Source organism: Mixophyes fleayi, chromosome 5, assembly GCF_038048845.1.
Source record: "Mixophyes fleayi isolate aMixFle1 chromosome 5, aMixFle1.hap1, whole genome shotgun sequence".
In the NCBI taxonomy this organism is placed as follows: Eukaryota; Metazoa; Chordata; class Amphibia; order Anura; family Limnodynastidae; genus Mixophyes; species Mixophyes fleayi.
In genome coordinates, this window is record NC_134406.1 from 202,271,602 (window position 1) to 202,290,133 (window position 18,532).

The 18,532-nt window shown below is 39.3% G+C and overlaps 1 protein-coding gene across 4 annotated transcripts in view; it reads left to right on the forward strand.

Moving 5' to 3' along the window:
- The window catches only part of SPIRE1 (spire type actin nucleation factor 1), a 144,932-nt gene that overhangs the window by 70,660 nt on the left and 55,740 nt on the right, over window positions 1–18,532 (forward strand). For all 4 annotated transcript variants that reach the window (XM_075213271.1, XM_075213273.1, XM_075213272.1 and 1 more), the window contains exon 3: window positions 6,562–6,792. In XM_075213271.1, coding sequence (XP_075069372.1) covers window positions 6,562–6,792 — 231 coding nt within the window. The remainder of the gene's footprint in view (window positions 1–6,561; window positions 6,793–18,532) is intronic.

Here is an 18,532-nt window from a genome sequence, read left to right on the forward strand (position 1 = left end):
CAACAGCAGGACCTACTCTACAATGTCATCTAAGGGATAGGGTTTGGCGCTGTGACGTGCTATTGCCACTTTAAACACTAATGTCGCTATATTACTTTATATCATTGTGAACGGACGGGATTTTCTGCATTCGGATTTAATGACAACCAGGTCATTGTAATAGTAAGTCTATATTTTATTTATGTCGGAATGATAGTAATCGGAATTATTTTGGCAACATATTAGTTGTCGGGGTAAAAGGCATCGTATTAGCGATTACCAGCAGTATTTTTGAACTTCTCTTTGATGTCTGTCTGTGAAGACCATATACATTGTATGTTGTACGGAAAGGTTACATGGTTTAATTATACCGCTTTCATACTGCCACCCAGGCAATATCCCGGGTATATGAACCCGGGATATTGCCGGGGGACAGAGGGGGCAGAGGCTCCCCCGGGTAAACCGCATTCATACTGAACACGGGTCTGTAAAGTAAAAGAAAAAAAAACATCACAGAGGAGATTAACATTGTGTCTGGTGAGACCCGGGTTGAAAAACCCAGATTGCACCATTCAAAGCGCAGGCTTCCCGGGGCATACCCGCGTATTACCCCACCAAAAGACCCAGGTCTAATTCCTGGGAATTAGATCTGGGACCATTCATACTGCACTTTGACCCGGTTCATCTGGGCTTGCCCCAGCAAAAAGCCAGGTTTTTGATGCAGTATGAATGGGGTATTACTGATTTAAAATTATATTAGCGCTGCTCCAAGGGACGGATTCAATTAGCCGCGATGATCCGAATGAGCATCATGGCTGCACATTTTTACCATACGGTGAAAAGTAACACTTTTGCTTGTGTCTCTATGGATATTTCACTAAAACAAATCGTTATGTAGTGTCTGAGTCGTTCTGGGACAATATGCAGTGATTTTATTGTGATGCAGTGATTTATTCATTTTATTTATTTTTTTACAATTGAATCTGCCCCCAAGACTCATATCACAACTTGCTGTTGAAAGATGCAAAGCTGATCAGTATTCTTTTTGTCATCCGTCTTTTATTGTTATACTGACCTTGCAAAATAAAACTTTAAAAAAAAAAAAAAAAAAGAAAGATGCAAAGCTGTGCTACCATCTGTCTCTTTAATGCTGTCTTTGCCTGACTGGTGGCTGTACTGTAATGTCTGAGCTTTTATAGACGCATTGTCGCTTGTTAACTACTGTACATTACTGAGACAAATAACTAAATCTCCTACTTCAAAGGGTGAATTAGTATCCCTGTAATATGTTACAGCAGTGCCATACAGTTGTTCGTTCACCATTACTGCACTTACCACTAGAATATTGTAAGCTTTGCATTATTTCACCACTCTTGAATATATGGTAAATTGAAAGTGTTATAGATTCCTCTAGTCCTGATACCAACTTGCATTACAAGGTGATTAGGAACACATTTATAGAAGACGTCCCTTCTTTGTAATTATTGTAATCCTTAATTTCTACAATATTAACTCTTCCTACACTGAGCTCACTGTGAGCTGTTAAACATGTCTGGCACCTATGAGATTTAGGATAGTCTTAAATTTTAGTAGGAATTTCCTAATTCATTTCACAGAGTTTAGACTTGGACGTCATATTCTTAGGAGCAGTACACAAGTGTGTCTGAACCTATTAAAATCATCTACAGATCAGAGTTATCAGTGTGTCTCCATGTTCCCCTTACATGTACAGAGCTTCTTTTTTTGCATTTCATTTGCTGTGCTGGACTCCATTAAGTTCAATGAATGGAGTGCTCTGCGGTGTTTTCATTTAGTTGTGTTCTGCCAATGGCATGGAAGTAGCATACAAAATGTGCACTTCTGTTCCTTTGTATCAGGTGTGTATAACTTCAGTAGGTCAGTCCTACAAGTGGCCCATTTGCTTCAGTTGGTGTGTGAATTATTGCTAATTGTGGTATTTGTGTATATAATGGTGACTCTTCTATGGAAATTCATACATCCACCTTGTTGTTTACTTCTAGATGACAGGAAAATACAGTAATTTTCCATGAAGTTTGGTGGCTCATAGGACTGACTGCAGTCTGTATTATGGTAGGCGTGACTATATTTGCACTTGCACAAGTATGCTGTTCTCCTAGATTCTATTTATGGTGCAGAATGTACATTAAGGGGAATTTGGATAGACTGGTAGACATTCTTGTCCGTTTTAATTTCTCACATTTAAGTACCCTCAGGAGACTTCTACCCTTTTTTCCTGTATCTTCTTCTTTTTTTTTTTTTTTTTTTTGTTCCTCAAATTTGTTGTCATATTATTTCACAGGTATTTGTTCATGTTTTTATTTTTTTTACCCTTTGTAGTTACACAATAGAAATGTGACCTGACATGCTGCAGTATTCCATGTTGTGCGTGTGACCAGAAGATACACGCCATCTAACCACGCGATACACTGTATGGATGTCTAACTAGTGCTCCTGAGGGCAGCTCTGAAGGATTCAATTGTTAATGCAGAGATATATGATTTTTAGCACTAACACATATAAGACAGAAGATGTATTTGTAAGAATCCAATCAGATCACCTGACCAAGAGTCATCCATTTATAATTCTGTGCCTGTACTTGTCAAATCTATTGCATACATATCATATACATTTTTTATAGTAAAACAGTTTGTAAATAAGTTATTTATAAATATATAACTCCTGTACATATGTTAGCATTAATTAGGAAAACCTGTCTATTATAAGGAATGATGCTCAACTAGATACAAATTATTAAGTGTATTAGAAGTCACTTCAGATTTCTGTGATCTGTACAAAGAAGTCATCCGTGTTGTGTGCTGTGATATACAGAACCGTATTATTTACAGTGAGGGAGTGTATTATACTATATACATTATATAGGGGTTCGTGTTAAGTTGAACGCAAATTGCGTTTTTCCCTTTTTAATATATATTTTTTTTCTGTGCAAGAGCACAAAGTACTAACTCAGAATGTAGTGATTTGTGTGTATGCTCAGGTGTAAAAAACATATAATACGCCAAAAACGCCATTTGCATTCAACTTAACATGAGCCCCTATATAGTGTTGTATAGTACCTACTACTGTTCAATAAGTAGAGGGTCCACAAACATTATACACACAAAATATGAGGTAAAGATAGCCCTTCTTATGATAACTTATATTCTAAGTAGGAAATTGGAACAAGTAGACTCTGAGCAGTCTGGAAAGTGATTCTCTCATGCTGAGAGCCTTTAATATAGATATGGGATTTTATATCCAGAATATTTGGATTTGGGTTTTCTGGATTAGGTTTTTTTTTTATATAATTTGGAACACCGTGCCTAACGTTCTATATGCAGTGTAAAAATTGTCAGTATCTTTCCCCTATGCTGTGCCTGGCACTCTACATTATTATATTGTTTAGCTGTGTTCAGTGGCTGTAGGTGGAAACATCTGTGTTTATGATTCTGTCACCAGAAATTGGCAATTAATTAATTACATTTTCCTTTCTGGTTTTTATATCTTTCTGAATAATGGGTTTCCAGATAACAACAGACCTGAAACCTGTATTTATAAAATGTTAAAATTACTAACTAGATCAATTACTCAGTGGCTCAGTTTAGTGGACAGGCCGTAGAAGCAGGTACATTGTTTATATCATACTTGCCCACTTTGGGCAAGTTCTTTCCGGGAGAGGGGCGTGGTGGGAGGGTGGGAAGGGGTGTGTCGTGGCCAAACGTGCCATTTTGACCCCGCCCCCCGTGAGGGAAATGTCGTTTTGACGCGGGGGTGGGGCCAAAATTCACCGTGAATCACCTCATTTTGAGACGGCAGTAGTGGGATGCGGGAGATTTGCCTGCTCTCCCGGGAGTCCATGAGAATGACCCGAATTTCGGGAGTCTCCTGGACATTCCCGGAGATTTGGCAAGTATGGTTAATATCGTCTACAAATGGGTTTTGGATTTCACACAAATTGTGTGTATTTGGAGGCGGGTGTCATGGTTATGTTTTAAAATTAATTTGGATGTTTGTGTTTTTGAGAGAAAGTGGTTCCTCCTGTATGAGGTTGGGTACTGGTATAACTGTGATTGACAGTGGTGATTGTACGTATGATTGGGAAGATTGTGTTATGAATGTACAATATGCAAAGTTCTTACTCTGAATTTGTAAAGGTAAAGTTTGGGCTCTCATGTTCCTTTGTCTCACAAAATATCTACTTATAATTGGTGCTTACCGAGATTTATAGTACATGGACTGAAATCTCAACGTATATTAAATATTTATACTTTTAAATGCTGTTTCCCATAATGAATGTTTTATATGATGAATTAATAGACCAGCTGATATAGTTACATGGATATGATATTGTGCATTTAATGTATGCTTGGGAAGGATGCTGTGTAGAACAGTTGATCGTACTGTAAAGTATAAGTGTCATTGTTCTGAACTCTAGCTTGTAGCACCCTTGGATGACAATGGACAGGCTGTGGGGTGTTGTAATGAAAAGCGGAATGATTGTCTGTTTACAGACCTGTCCTTTCTTCCCTAGAAAAGGTGTCTGGTTATGAGAAATTAAGTCTTCATTTCACTACCTAACATAATGAGAAAGAGGCAGCGTGCCTGTTTGTATTCTTAGCATTACTGTGAGGGCACAGATGTAATATGTTAATGGGAGTCCCACCTTCAGATTACTTTTATTCATTTCATTATTTTTAGCAAGGCCTTTTTTCATCCCAGCAACGCTTTGTTTTGTTTTTTCATCGCCCTTTGATATGACACAGAACCATTTTGGGGATACAGTTGTTGCACAAAGTGTAGCTGATCTGTGTCCTATAGGAGGGCAGTAGAATAACTTCCTAAGTGATATAAAGGCTTTAGTGAAAATAGTACTGGAGGGTATATACAAACCAGTAAACTGACGGGAATAATCCATTTTAAGATGACACATTTTAAGTGAAGGATTTTAAGGAGTGCTTGTTTTTAGTGACAGTATATTTTCAAGTTTTTTAAGGATTTAAGATTATTTTAAAAATGTAAAGTGTAGATCATCTAAGAGCCAATGATAACTCTTATCATTACCTTGTTTTTTGCTTTGTTGTTTTCCATTAAAGTTATTGGAAATACATTTCGGTGTATATGATAATTTTATTCCATAACTTCCTCTAAACGTACCTCAGTTCAGAACTCCTCATACAACGTATTTATTATAATTTATGCCTGTAGTGCCTTGATATCAAATCATTCACATAAAATAATTATTAATTAATTCCCCCAGCAGGGAAAGCTGTTGGTCATTTATCTCACCTATTGCTTTTGTATGTGAATTATCACTTTAATTTCCTTTCTGTGTCTTTTCATCAAGGCCTTTTCTTATAGTTTCACATAAACAATGGGGCTGAAAGTTAAATAATACATTGCCGCTATACATGGCGTTCTTTATTCAAGTAAATCTATAACCTATATTGAGCACTGCATGGTTTCCTGTCTTTCAAGAGTCACATGAAATAAAAAAAAAATGTGTGGAATGCATGTGGAGAAGCAAGTTTGTCCTCCAATTTATATTACTATATAGAATAAGTTTGCCCTCTTCACTTTTACGTTAAAAATAAATGCACTGCAATAAATGCCAATATTGTGTGTATATATAAGGTAGAGGGAAATGTAAGTTTAAGAACTGTAGTATCTCTGGGATTGCAGCGGTTAAAGACCAGGTCGGGGCCCTGCGTGACCCTGTCTGCTCCTCTTCCACCCAGGTCTTGATGGGACCTGTACCAGGATCCAGAGCAGAACAGAACTGCAGGGGCTGGCACAGGTTATGACAGGGTATGGTTAGATTGATGTGAAGGGGATAGGCCAGGGAGTGACAGACTATGCACCAGGGCCCACAAGCTGAGAGCTAGGTCAGTGGGTAACAGTGGACAAACATTCTGGCAGGTTAATTGGCTGCTATCAAATGGACTCCTAGGGGTAAATGTATCAATATGCGGGTTCTTCAACACCCGCGTGTTCAGCCTCTTCCGCGATTAAATTTCAAGCGGCGCTGCATTGTAAAGGGTTAACTTCTCTTTACAATGCAGCGCCGCTTGAAATTTAATTGCGGAAGAGGCTGAACACGCGGGTGTTGAAGAACCCGCATATTGATACATTTACCCCCTAGTCTGTGTATCTGACTGTATGCATTAGGGAAATTAGACTTTAAGCTCCAGTGGGGCTGGGACTGATGTGAGTGACAAATATTCTCTGTACAGTGCTGCGGAATTACTGGCACTATATAAATAAATAGATGATGATGACTATAATGAACTTTTATTTTTATCAAAGTTTTGATGCCACTGTTAAATATAACCTTTTTCTAGATTTAAATTTTATTCAGATTGGTTTTTTTTTCCTCTTTCTCGTCTCAATATACTGTTATTTTTATAGTCAATTCTTCAGGCTCAACATCAGTCTCTTTTGTTTGTAGATGTATCAAGGAACAGGACTGCTGACACTCTGACTGCTTTTCCTTAAACAGAAGTTTTGCATTTGCTATGGCTCTTATTATATGATTGGGTAACATCTTTACTTTCTTGAATTTTGCAGGTTATTGTATCTCTCGGAGTTATCATTTACAAAGCACTTGACTATGGCTTGAAAGACAATGAGGAAAGAGAGCTTAGCCCCCCTCTGGAGCGGCTGATTGATAATATGACCAATGTGGATGAGACTGACGGCAGCAACGATGAAGGATATGATGCTTTGGACGAGGAAGATGAGGATGCCAGTGAAAAGGAAGTGCCAGAATTTCGTCATTCATACAGAAACGTCATGAAGGTAATTGATGCTTTTTCATTTTGTGGTTGTCTATTTAATGAAGTAATTTAATCAAAAGTATTAAGCAAAATCATTTTCAGAAATATGTTTTATACTATATTAAATAAGTACATTCTTGTACAGATGCCAGTCTATAGAGATTCTGCTTCCACATGGAACTAATCTGGCTCGGTAGGTATCGTAATATTGTATGTATTACTACATATATTAATATTATGTGTATTGTACACTTTCTACATATATGACTTATGAGACACACAGAGCTGATCTCCGGAACTTGTCTGTGCCATGGCTATGAATTTCTTTAGAGTGGTCCTTTGTCTGGCTTATTGCTTTGTCTCAATTCTGCTAAGCAGATTGATTTTGTGTTAAGTACCAAAGTTTAATATTCTTTGTTATGTTTTCAAAACAGTATGCATTCGGTGGATATACAGCAGTGGTGGGTAACAGGTGGCCCTCCGAACCTGATCCCAATCTTGTACCCTGCTTTGTTATACAACAGACAATACAGCAGAACAGGACAGCAGAGATCCGTGTCACATGACCTCCACTATACAATGCAGAGAGGTCACGTGCCATACATGGAGGAGGAGGGAGTGAATTGTGCTATCCCTTCTTCCTCTATGCAGCCACTTTGAAGGTTGGAAGGCTGTACATGTGGCCCTCCATGCAAGCCAGGGTGCCGATATCTGATTTACAGTGACAAACCTTAATATTCAATTTAATCTAGTGCGGGCAATTTTTGGATATCAGGTTCTACAGACAAGTAGAGGATTTGCAGCAGAATGTAAATCTATCTCAATCACTACAATCAAACCATATGATTTTATAAGCTATCTCTGTACGAATAGATCATAGCCACAAGTATGAAACACACCCTATACTTAAATGCCCTATAAAAAATGAGAGACAAGCTTTTGAATGTTCCTGTGTGCAGGGTGTATTCTACACACCTAGCTGTACATAATTAGTGTTGAATACTTTTATCTATATACATGATGTGATAATTTAATAAATGATGACATGTCTGTATTATTTGTATACTCTCAGAAGGAACTTCTGGATTTCTAAAAGCAATTTTCCATATTTTTAAGATACATTTAAAGATAATGATTTGCTATAGATATATGGTACTAACAAACTCCAGAGCTTTGTTACAGGATAGCTAATAAGCCTAAACAGAAAGCGCAGCGCAGTACTTTATAATACATGTGGGGTTTTTTATTAAATGTTAACTGATCTTTGCCAATAAAATCTAATATTACCAGGATTATCCATAGTCTAATTTTTCTATTAACTAGAATATACTTTCTAAATTCAGCATCTTTGCAATATACTGATGAGTGTGATTATATCCCAAATCAATGATCTACTCACAAATTAAGTAGGTCTGTGCAGAAGCACTGTGACCAACAATCAGGAAGCTGGTAAAGTCACAGTTTTGTAAAGAGTCTGTACTGCTTTTGTGATGAGACCTATTAGAAATATAACAGGGCATTGACAATAGTGCTATAGCATTTTTCTTGGACCACTTTACCTGCACAAAAACTAATTAATTAGGTAAAGATAACATATGGGCAATTTGTGGGGTCCCGCAATATGTTTTTTGGAATTTCCCGATTATACAATACTTGCTATTGAGGACCTCCTGTTTTAGGATCACAGCTAAAAATAAGAAGTTGATCACTGGTGTAAACCATATATTCTGACACCCTTTCCTCTTTTGTTTTTGACCATTTACCTACGTTTCAAGAGTCCAGCGTCAAGAGGAGTGAGAGTCCTCTTGTAGTAGGCTAATATTATACAGTGACTCTGCCTTGTTAACTGCTTGATCATTATTTATAGTAGATTCCATACTCTTTACAAGTCTTCAGCTTTTCTTGATCACTGCTGGCTCTTAGCATCCACTACACAATGATGTCCTCTCGACAGCCATGATTCTACATATATGGTAGGGTTGAACTGTGTAAGAGGAGGCCCAATGATTTTGATGAACATCAGTTGTATCAGCAGAGATTATCTTGATGGGGTCAGATGTACTCTTACAACTCGGAACTTCCTGTTTCTGGAACTAGTATACAAAAAAAGGTGCTGGTACTGCAATATGGTCAGTAAAGAAGTCCTGACCTCATGTATTGTTAGAGCAGATGTGAAATCTGGATTTTTCTATGTCTGGAAGGACTGGTGCTGCTGTTACACACAGAATATTTTGGTTGGATGTCAGTGGAATATTATAGATTGATATTCATATATACTGTATGTGGCATAGGACATATTCCTATACTGGAGCTAGCTATTGGACATATACTGACCAATAGTTAGCTGCAGGAAGCTAAATTGAAGCAAAAAATAAGGGGGAGAGATATACGGTAACTAGGGGGAGGGAGCTAAAGGACATTAGTATTGATTTGACTGGCCATTCCATCAGGGGCCCGAAGGGAGAGGCAAGACGTATGGTTAATACTGGAGGGAAGGGTAGGACCATGGGAGGAGAGGGGGTGCTTGAGGGGAAGAAGATAAAGCTCTCCAATATCGTAGTGTTCAGACATTATTTAATGAGTATCCGACAAATGAATGTCTTCAAATTGGGAGAACCAGTCTCCCCCAGGTGCATTTGAATTTACTTGGACGTTCATGTATAATGCTGGTTTTACGCTGAAGGTGGTGAGTCTGCTAGACTCTATTAATAACTGCTGTAAGGGGGACGGGAGGGGGGTCACTCGTTTTCCAGCAGTTGCTATTAGGCACCTAGCTGCCTGCAGAATTTGCTTGAGAGCCATTGTGTGCTTCAGCACGCCTGGGATGTCTTGTGATGTGAGGGGTGTAAGAGAAGCACATTGGGTGTCTCATGCTTGTTATTTCCAGGCCCATTAAAAACATTTTTTCCACTGTAACTTTGTCATTTGAAGTCACAATCTTTTCTTCATTTTCACTCTATGTGTAATTGATTTTATGCTAAATATATTTTTGCTTACTGCAACTCATGTTTTTATCAGCAGTTTCATCAAACCTGCTCCTTCCGTCCTTCTAAAATTACCATTTCTATTGAACCCTAACCAGCATTAATGTATTCAAAACCTTTCCTCTGCTGGAAATAATTTATTCATGGTTTTTATATGACTTTGACCTTGTTTAGCCTCTATTTATGCGCTTTGATTGCTAGCTTATATTTGTAAAAGCACATTGCCCATTACCTTCCATCTGTCTTAACATAAACGTCATTCTCTAATTCCAGTTTATGAATGGAAAGTTATCACTTTATACATGACGCTAATTTGCTCTTTGTCGCACACAACGGCTCAGTCATGTTATTCTAAGACTTTTGTGGTGGCCATGGAAACCAGACACACAGGTCGGTTGTCTTGTGGGTATAGACATTTATGTCTGTATCCATAGCAGCATTATTTATGATTCCGATCAATTCTGCACAAGATAAAGCCTGGAGAATTCCCAGGGGCACGTTGAGTAAGAATTTTCTGCTGGTGTCCACCTTGTTTGGGTTATTTTGGCAGTAAATGGGTTCAATGTGAGCATCACGTAGTGTTCTATGAATTAAATAAAAAAATAAAACTTAACATAAATCTCCCTAACTTTCATGTTGCAAAAGAAGACCACTTAAGATTTACATTTTTTTCATGCATTCATTGACATTCAGTTACAGGAGCAGGTACCACAGCAAACATTCAGGCACAGTTGGTTACAAACCACAGTTTACTATACACCGTTTAGTATATAGTTTGATGCACTTTATGCCAACACAGTGGTATTGTGGTTACAATTGGTGCCTCACAACACCTGGGGCCTTGCGTTCTATTCTGACCAGGACACTATCTGTATGACATTTGTGTGTTCTCCCTGTGTTTATATGGGTTTGTTCAGAGGACATGGATTTTATTTTCACGACCAAAAACATACTGGTATGTTAATGTTAGTGTGGATGATTAAACAGCTCTATAGTACACTGGCGCTATCATCATCATCACCATTTATTTATATAGCGCCACCAATTCCGCAGTGCTGTACAGGGAACTCACTCACACCCGCCCCTGCCCCATTGGAGCTCACAGTCTAAATTCCCTAACATACAAACACACACTTACACTAGTGTTAATTTTGTCATTTAGTATCATGTCCCTATAAGTGTTGATAAAGACCAATGATTGTTGTTTGTGTGTTTTTATTTGTTTTTGCAGTTTGTTGCTTTATTGCTTTTACAGGATGTGAATGTTTCCTCAGCCTACATTTCACTGGTGTCTGGAAAACTCTAAACCTAGTGCTAATTGCTCCTGGCAGGACTGACTGGTTAAAATGTCTGTGCAATAGTATTGAATTTGACAGAAATGAAATGCACAAACACACAGAATTGCTTGAGCCATGTCCACCGATAAACTACGTCAGGTGGAACCCTGGGCAGCCCGCTGCTATCATGCTCATTGCTGTTGCTGTTATCATAACTGTACAGAAGATAAATTGTCCCATAAATTATTAATTTCGGCCATCACAAAGAGCCTGATGCCAATTTATATAATATCCCACAGGGGAAATAGCACAGCTGCACCATTACACGGTCATGCATCTCAGACATCCAGATTATCCTACAGACTAGTTTCATGAGGCAGAATATTGTTTGTGTTTTAATCTTTATACCATTCTTTCAGTGCAGGGAAAGCCATGGTCAATCCCTAAAACGCAGCTTATGAAAGCACCGTAATAAAGATGTCTGTATGTTAGTGACCATATCTAAATCATGAATAGAAACGTTTCAATTATACCCAATATATTTTCTGCTGATTTTTATTTTCAATACAATTTTATTCTCTCCTCAAATTAAATAAGCAGGGGAATACAGAAGGAAAGAGGGGAAAAAGGACATTTCATATTGATTCATTGTTTGATAGTGCAGAGAATATCTCCTTAGGTCATAGTGTCTATAAAAGGTATGTCGCAATTCTCTGCCTATAACATTGGACTTGATATTTCTCACAATACCTGAATGCCAACGGGCTATCTAATCAATGAGCAGGGTGTGTATGTGGAGTTAACTGGTACCGACTCCCGCACCAAGACAGCACACAATGAGTTTGGATGGATTGAAGAAGGCACTTCATGATTATTCATGATATTGCTTCAGATCCCAGAATTCACAATAGTCCAGCAGGAATCAGAATTGCTGCTCCAGTTCCAAAGGTTGGCAGTCCTGGGAATAGAGTGAGCCCTGCTCTTTCCCTACCCCAGTCAGTCGATCTTTACTTGGAGTTGTGGATCCAGTGCTTTGTCTGTACTTAATTTCCCTGGTACCCCCTGGTGATTTCAGCTCCATTCCATCTAAAAAATGTATTTCAATCAACAAAAGCAAAGGGACATAATTACTAGTAAAAGCAGATTACAGTGGTACCTTCCCAGATTTAATCTGTTATTGGGCTTTTCCCGATTTGTCTCTCTCCAGCTCAACGGCTTTTTCTGTGAGATACAACCCTAGTTCTCTGTCTCTGCAATATTTAATAAACTTTCCACTGGCATTCCTCCCGGTGAGAGGAGGTCCCAGGCAGGCTTGACCTTTTATTATCACTGCCTGATAGCACGCATGTCGCAATATTATATTGCCTATGTAAATAAACATCTGTTTATATTTTATTGAGTATAGAACACAGTTTTTGTGTACAACTATTTAACTTAAGAAAATGCTTAATCACAGTAGTTTCAAATATTATATTTCAAATATTAGTAATGAACATCATGCAAATAGACATTTATGGAACACCAAGCAGTAAAACAGCTGTGATTCTTTTCATGGGGAGTGTAGTTTATTTCAGTCCTGGCTGCAAATTCAAACTAAGAGACCATTTAAATTCACACAATATACACATTAAGGAATGTTAATGAAAATGGGTCAGTACTGTGGCACTGTGCTTAGCATTGCTACCTCACATGACTTTGATTCCCGACCATTTGAGGCATTTGTATATTCTCCATGTGTTTTGGGTTTTCTCTGGGTGCTCGGTTTCCACACTCCCAAGAACATATTGTAGGTTAATTGGTTTCTGATTATTTAGGACCCTGGTCTGTGTGTTTGTGCTTGTGTGTGTTAGTGAATTTAAACCGTAAGCTGCAGTGAAGCAGGGACTAATAAATATTCTCTATACAGTACTGTGTAATTTGGTGATGCTTTATAAATAAAAGATAACTGAGGTGCATGATAGGTAGTGTAACCCATAGCGACTAATCAGCAGTTTGCTATAATTTTATCAAATGTACTAGAAAGATGACAGAATCAGATTGGTTATTATTGGTCCCAGCACTTTTTTCTGTACAGTATTGGTCCTAAAAGTTCTTTACTGGGCCTGTCTATGATATAATGACATGGTTTGGGCAGCACGGTGGCTAAGTGGTTAGCACTTCTGCCTCACAGCGCTGGGGTCATGAGTTCAATTCCCGACCATGGCCTTATCTGTGTGGAGTTTGTATGTTCTCCCTGTGTTTGCGTGGTTTTCCTTCGGGTGCTCCGGTTTCCTCACACACTCCAAAAACATACTGGTAGGTTAATTGGCTGCTATTAAATTGACCCTAGTCTCTCTCTCTCTGTCTGTGTGTGTGTGTTAGGTAATTTAGACTGTAAGCTCCAATGGGGCAGGGACTGATGTGAATGAGTTCTCTGTACAGCGCTGCGGAATTAGTGGCGCTATATAAATAAATGGTGATGATGGTGATGGTTTCATTTTATTTTGCATGTACTTCTTTAATCGCGATTTCCTTAGTTAACAGCTAGTACGCTTCTAACCAGTGTTGTGAGTAATATTGATTGACATGTTCTCTGCAGCGCAGAACAGAGCATACATTCCCTGGCTTTGCATCGTGAAGATTAAAGTGGATAAAACACGCAAAATAAAAACATTCATGAAAAAGGGATCTATTTATAATGTGATGAAAGGGCAACAGTTATGGATATACATCTGTTTTTACAGTCTTAGGGGTCTATTTATCATCGATGAGCAGTGGACAACAGTACTGAAGTGTCACGGGCACTAGGAGTTTTACCCAGAATTCACCAGGTGTAGCTACACTTACCAGAAGTGCGGATCTCTGTGTAGTGTGGTGAATCAGTGGAACCATACAGTAGAATAGAGGAAAGGAATGTCAATAGTATTTGATAACTGGATAACGTTAGGCAAAGACCAATCAACAATATAGTAGAAAAGTCAGCGACTTGCAGCTACAATACAGAGGCACTTGTAGACTTTAGTCCAGCTAATAGGTACCATACAGAGTAGTAGCTATATCACAAGGAAACATGAATGGTCTACAGCTGGTAAGTTTCACCACGGATATGTAGAGAAGACTTGTCCAGCGCAGGTGTGTAACAGAATAGCGTGAGTGGTCTGCAATTGGCAAGTTGTACCACTGATGTGAAGGGAAGACTTGTCCAGGCGCAGATATGGAACGGAGTAACGTGAGTGGTCTGCAATAGACAAGTTTTACCACTGATGTGAAGGGAAGACTTGTCCAGGTGCAGGCGTGAAACGGAGTAACGTGAGTGGTCTGCAATAGGCAAGTTGTACCACTGATGTGAAGGGAAGACTTGTCCAGGTGCAGGTGTGCAACAGAGTAACGTGAGTGGTCTGCAATAGGCAAGTTGTACCACTGATGTGAAGGGAAGACTTGTCCAGGTGCAGGCATGTAACGGAGCAACGTGAGTGGTCTGCAATAGGCAAGTTGTACCACTGATGTATAGAGGAGACTTGTCCAGGAGCAGGCAGGTAACGGAGGTAGCGAGAGTAGTCTGCAGCGGGTAAGTTCTACTACTGATGTGGAGAGGAGACTTGTCCAGAAGCAGGCAGGTAACGGAGGTAGCGAGAGTAGTCTGCAGCGGGTAAGTTCTACTACCGATGTGGAGAGAAGACTTGTCCAGGAGCAGGCAGGTAATGGAGGTAGCGAGAGTAGTCTGCAGCGGGTAAGTTCTACTACCGGTGTGGAGAGGAGACTTGTCCAGGAGCAGGCAGGTAATGGAGGTAGCAAGAGTAGTCTGCAGCGGGTAAGTTCTACTACCGATGTGGAGAGGAGACTTGTCCAGAGCAAACGGATAACACGAGCAGAAACAGGAAACGCCTCAGAGTCTCAAGGAATGAGAACCAAGAACAGGCAAAGGTAATAGGGCAACAGGTGCCTTAAGTACTGAGAGGTGATTAATTAACCAATGAGACTAGAGGCGAGGTATTAACAGTTCAGGGTTTCTGCACATGCGCAATCTTAGTCAAGATGGCGGACGGCCGCAGCTCAGGAGAGGCGCCGGAAGGAGCGAGAGAGACCCATGTCCCAACCTAGAGGCACTAACAGTCCGGTGAGTGACATGAAGGATCTGGATCGCTGCTGATTGCAGTTAAGCAGAGTGATGTTCCGCTGCTATTCAAAAAGACTTATCTGCCGTACGATCCTAGCTGAAAATCCCTCTCTACAACGAAACTCTTGTTTCGGTATGAAAGGGACTAACTTCATTGAAGTGACATAGTTGACTTGCTGTGCATGCGCCGGTGTTTGGTCGTGCATGCGCAGTACAATCGACTCTGGCCTAAGGGGGGGAGGAGCATTGTAGCCTGTGAAGAGTATCCTCTCCAGTACAACTGCACTCCATTGGAAGAGGTAAGTAAGTTTTTAGTGCTAGCAGTGAAAAGCAAAAGTTTTCACCACCTTGATGAATAGATTCAGTTCATCGTCCCCATAGAGGTCTATGGGGACGGTACTAAACAGCTGAAGGTTGCTTAAGGCCAAAGAAATCTCTGATTCTCCGGTGCAAAGCTTTTGTTAAATAGGATGACGCGGTGAAAGAGCCTTTTGCTGGTACTTTTGCTGCAGTTAAGGCTTTTCACTGCTTCATAAATAGACCCCTTAATCCTTGGGAACTGGATTATGATGATATCTTGGAGGGTAGAACTGTGCTCTATATAACGAGCTCAAATGTTTCTTGGTCTAATTTTGTGAAAAAGGTTACAACATGGCGGCATCCAGTGAGTTGGCAGATAAGTCCAGTACACAACTTACTGATCGCCTCATATTCACAGCATATTGAATATCCCTGAAATGCATAAATAAGACGTACATCTGGCTACACTTTGTAAATGTTCTTCCCTTGTGCCAGATTAAAGTGTTTCTCTCCTGACATTGTAGTCAGATTAAAAGTCCCAGTGATGTAAAAGCTTTGGACATTTCCTTAAGTATAGTGTTTAAATATTCCAGTGTCAATTATTTTTTATTCATTTTATTTTGTAAGCTATGTAGTAAGTTTACAAATACCTATATGTTTGTATTTTGTTATCCTGTTTTATTTATCATCTTTGAACCACAACACCGTTTATGTACACACCCCCCCATAGAGAAATGAGATGGTTAATAGATCTTGGTAGTGAAAGTTTACTGTGTTCCTATTAGCAAAATGAGGGCACAAGGTTGAGCTTTCTCTGTTAGAGGGCTTTTAAATAGGTTTGCCAATGGTGTCGGCATAATCTTCTCTTAAGCTGTGGGTTTACAAAAGCTGGCGGAAGCAAAGGTTTGCTGGGCTCTGGTTCTCCTCTGTGAGCTTGTAGGTAGTAAATATCTAAGGAATGTTAATGATTTGGTTTTCTAGTTATGTAGCGAGATAGAGACTGTGTATTTTCTTCTTACAGTAAAAGTCACTGTTCTTGTACGAGTTCCATAGATAAGATTACGTATGTGCGCCACTACTACTGCATGAAATCTAGACATTAGGGCCCAACATAGATTTGAAAATAATGTATTTTATTTAATTCACATGTTTAAGATTTTACAATTATATACAATATATATACTAAATAGACAAAGTGCCTTCCGGGTTCAACAGAACCCATCCAGTGCTATCTGATCCCTGACCCGAGGAACGTGCGCGACAGCCAAACATAGCCGAGCTCTGCCATCTTCCCGCCCCCTTGGGACCAAAAAGCGGAGGATCCCTCCGTTCCCCATTGGATGTGTGAATATGCATTCTACTTTTTATTTCAGTACACTTCCTACATGTATATTATATTATACATTGTACAGTATAGTATATTATACTCTCATCATCACCACATACAGCAGACTAGTGTTAATTTTGTCAGCAGTCAATTAACCTACCAGTATGTTTTCAGAGTGTTAGAGGAAACCCTAACAATGCAACATGGTTTTGCCAAGGTGCAGAGTTACTCCTATTTTTTGTTTTACTTTCCTTAATGAATCAGACCCAATGACTTTATACCCGGAGGGCATTTAGTTTTTTACTTCCTTATTAACACATAGTTAAAAACCAATGTCAGACATTCTGTGCTATGTTAGAAATGTGGAAATACAGGAAGTAATACTTTGTTTGTGTGTTTATTACTATGATGCCTTTGGTAGTACCATTCTAGAAAGTTTATTTATACATGACTTATTTTGTTGGTATTAGGAGATGGCAATTTTGCAATCAAGAGTTGGAGATTAAATTTAAATTGTAATGCGATATAGTGGTACTTTACCATACACTCACAAGATGCTTGATATGTAAATTTGGTTTGGTAACAGTGAGGCTTGAGTTAGTATGATCTTTTGAGATCATTCTCTACTCTCTGTGCTCTCCCTAAGTAAAGTGTGATAAAGGATATTGGTAGTGGGGTACCAGTATAGGCTTAATCCATTCACCCCATACAAATGTTTGACTAAAGAATTTTTAGGGCATGTACAGAGCTGGACAAAATGATACACGATTCATAGCCGATCAGACAAAGCTAGGGATCAAAATTGGACAGTGATTACCGATATTGTATTTTTCTCCATTACTTTTACCTTCTCCTGATTTCTTTAATAAGCAAGGAGGCATCCAGTTTGATGCCTATCCACCCCCCCCCCTTCTCACACACAGTACCTTAAATACATTCTGTGGCACCACACACTTCAATGAAATTGGGGCACAGCTGTGTTTCAGAGGGTAAAACAAGGTTTTCAGGAACCTAAGATCCCAAGCCTTGTTTGTTCAAGGTAGAGATTGCCAGCTGGTGGGATCTCAAGCCTCTCAGAAAATGAAATGCATCATTTTTGTTGTCCGTCCTCACCCCAGAGGAGCTTGCACCTGATCACTTCAGATTTCTCGTAAGCTTACCAACAATGACCATCTCATCCTCAAACTCTGAGGAGCAGATGTAGTAGTGGTTTAGCAATACCTAAGTACCAGTGAAGGTAAAGGAATTTATTAACAGAAATTAACTGTTTATGAACACTAAGCGGAAGAAGTGATAACTGCATGTCTTAAAACTGTAGGATCCTGGTGTGGACTCAACTCAAAGTTTCTTAAGTCTCTGCCGTTAGCTTGGGCTTATTTGTCTATTGAGAGTTTAGGGTTGTCCTTGTTTGTTGCATTGTGTCCTGTAATGAAAGAAGACGTGCGTTAATTAGGTATTTAAATTTGCAACTTGTAGGAACTTTATATTGGAACGGGAGGGTGGGCTGCTTGTTACTGGGAAGCCATCTGTCCCTGGAGCAAATAAGGTTTGCTGCTCATGGGTTCATACAAACCCTGTTTTGTTCTACAGGAGGCTTGATTTTTGCTTTTTTGCCTCTTTGCCTTTTGGCTAAGAACAAGTGCATTAGAGCAGTAATGTACTTGGTCCACTGACCAAAAGGCTGGCAGCAAGAAAGGCTGAGCAGTATCTCATGGCACTTAATTTTTCTCTACATATGTCACTTTCACGTGTGTGTTTTTTCCATGGATGGTGTTATG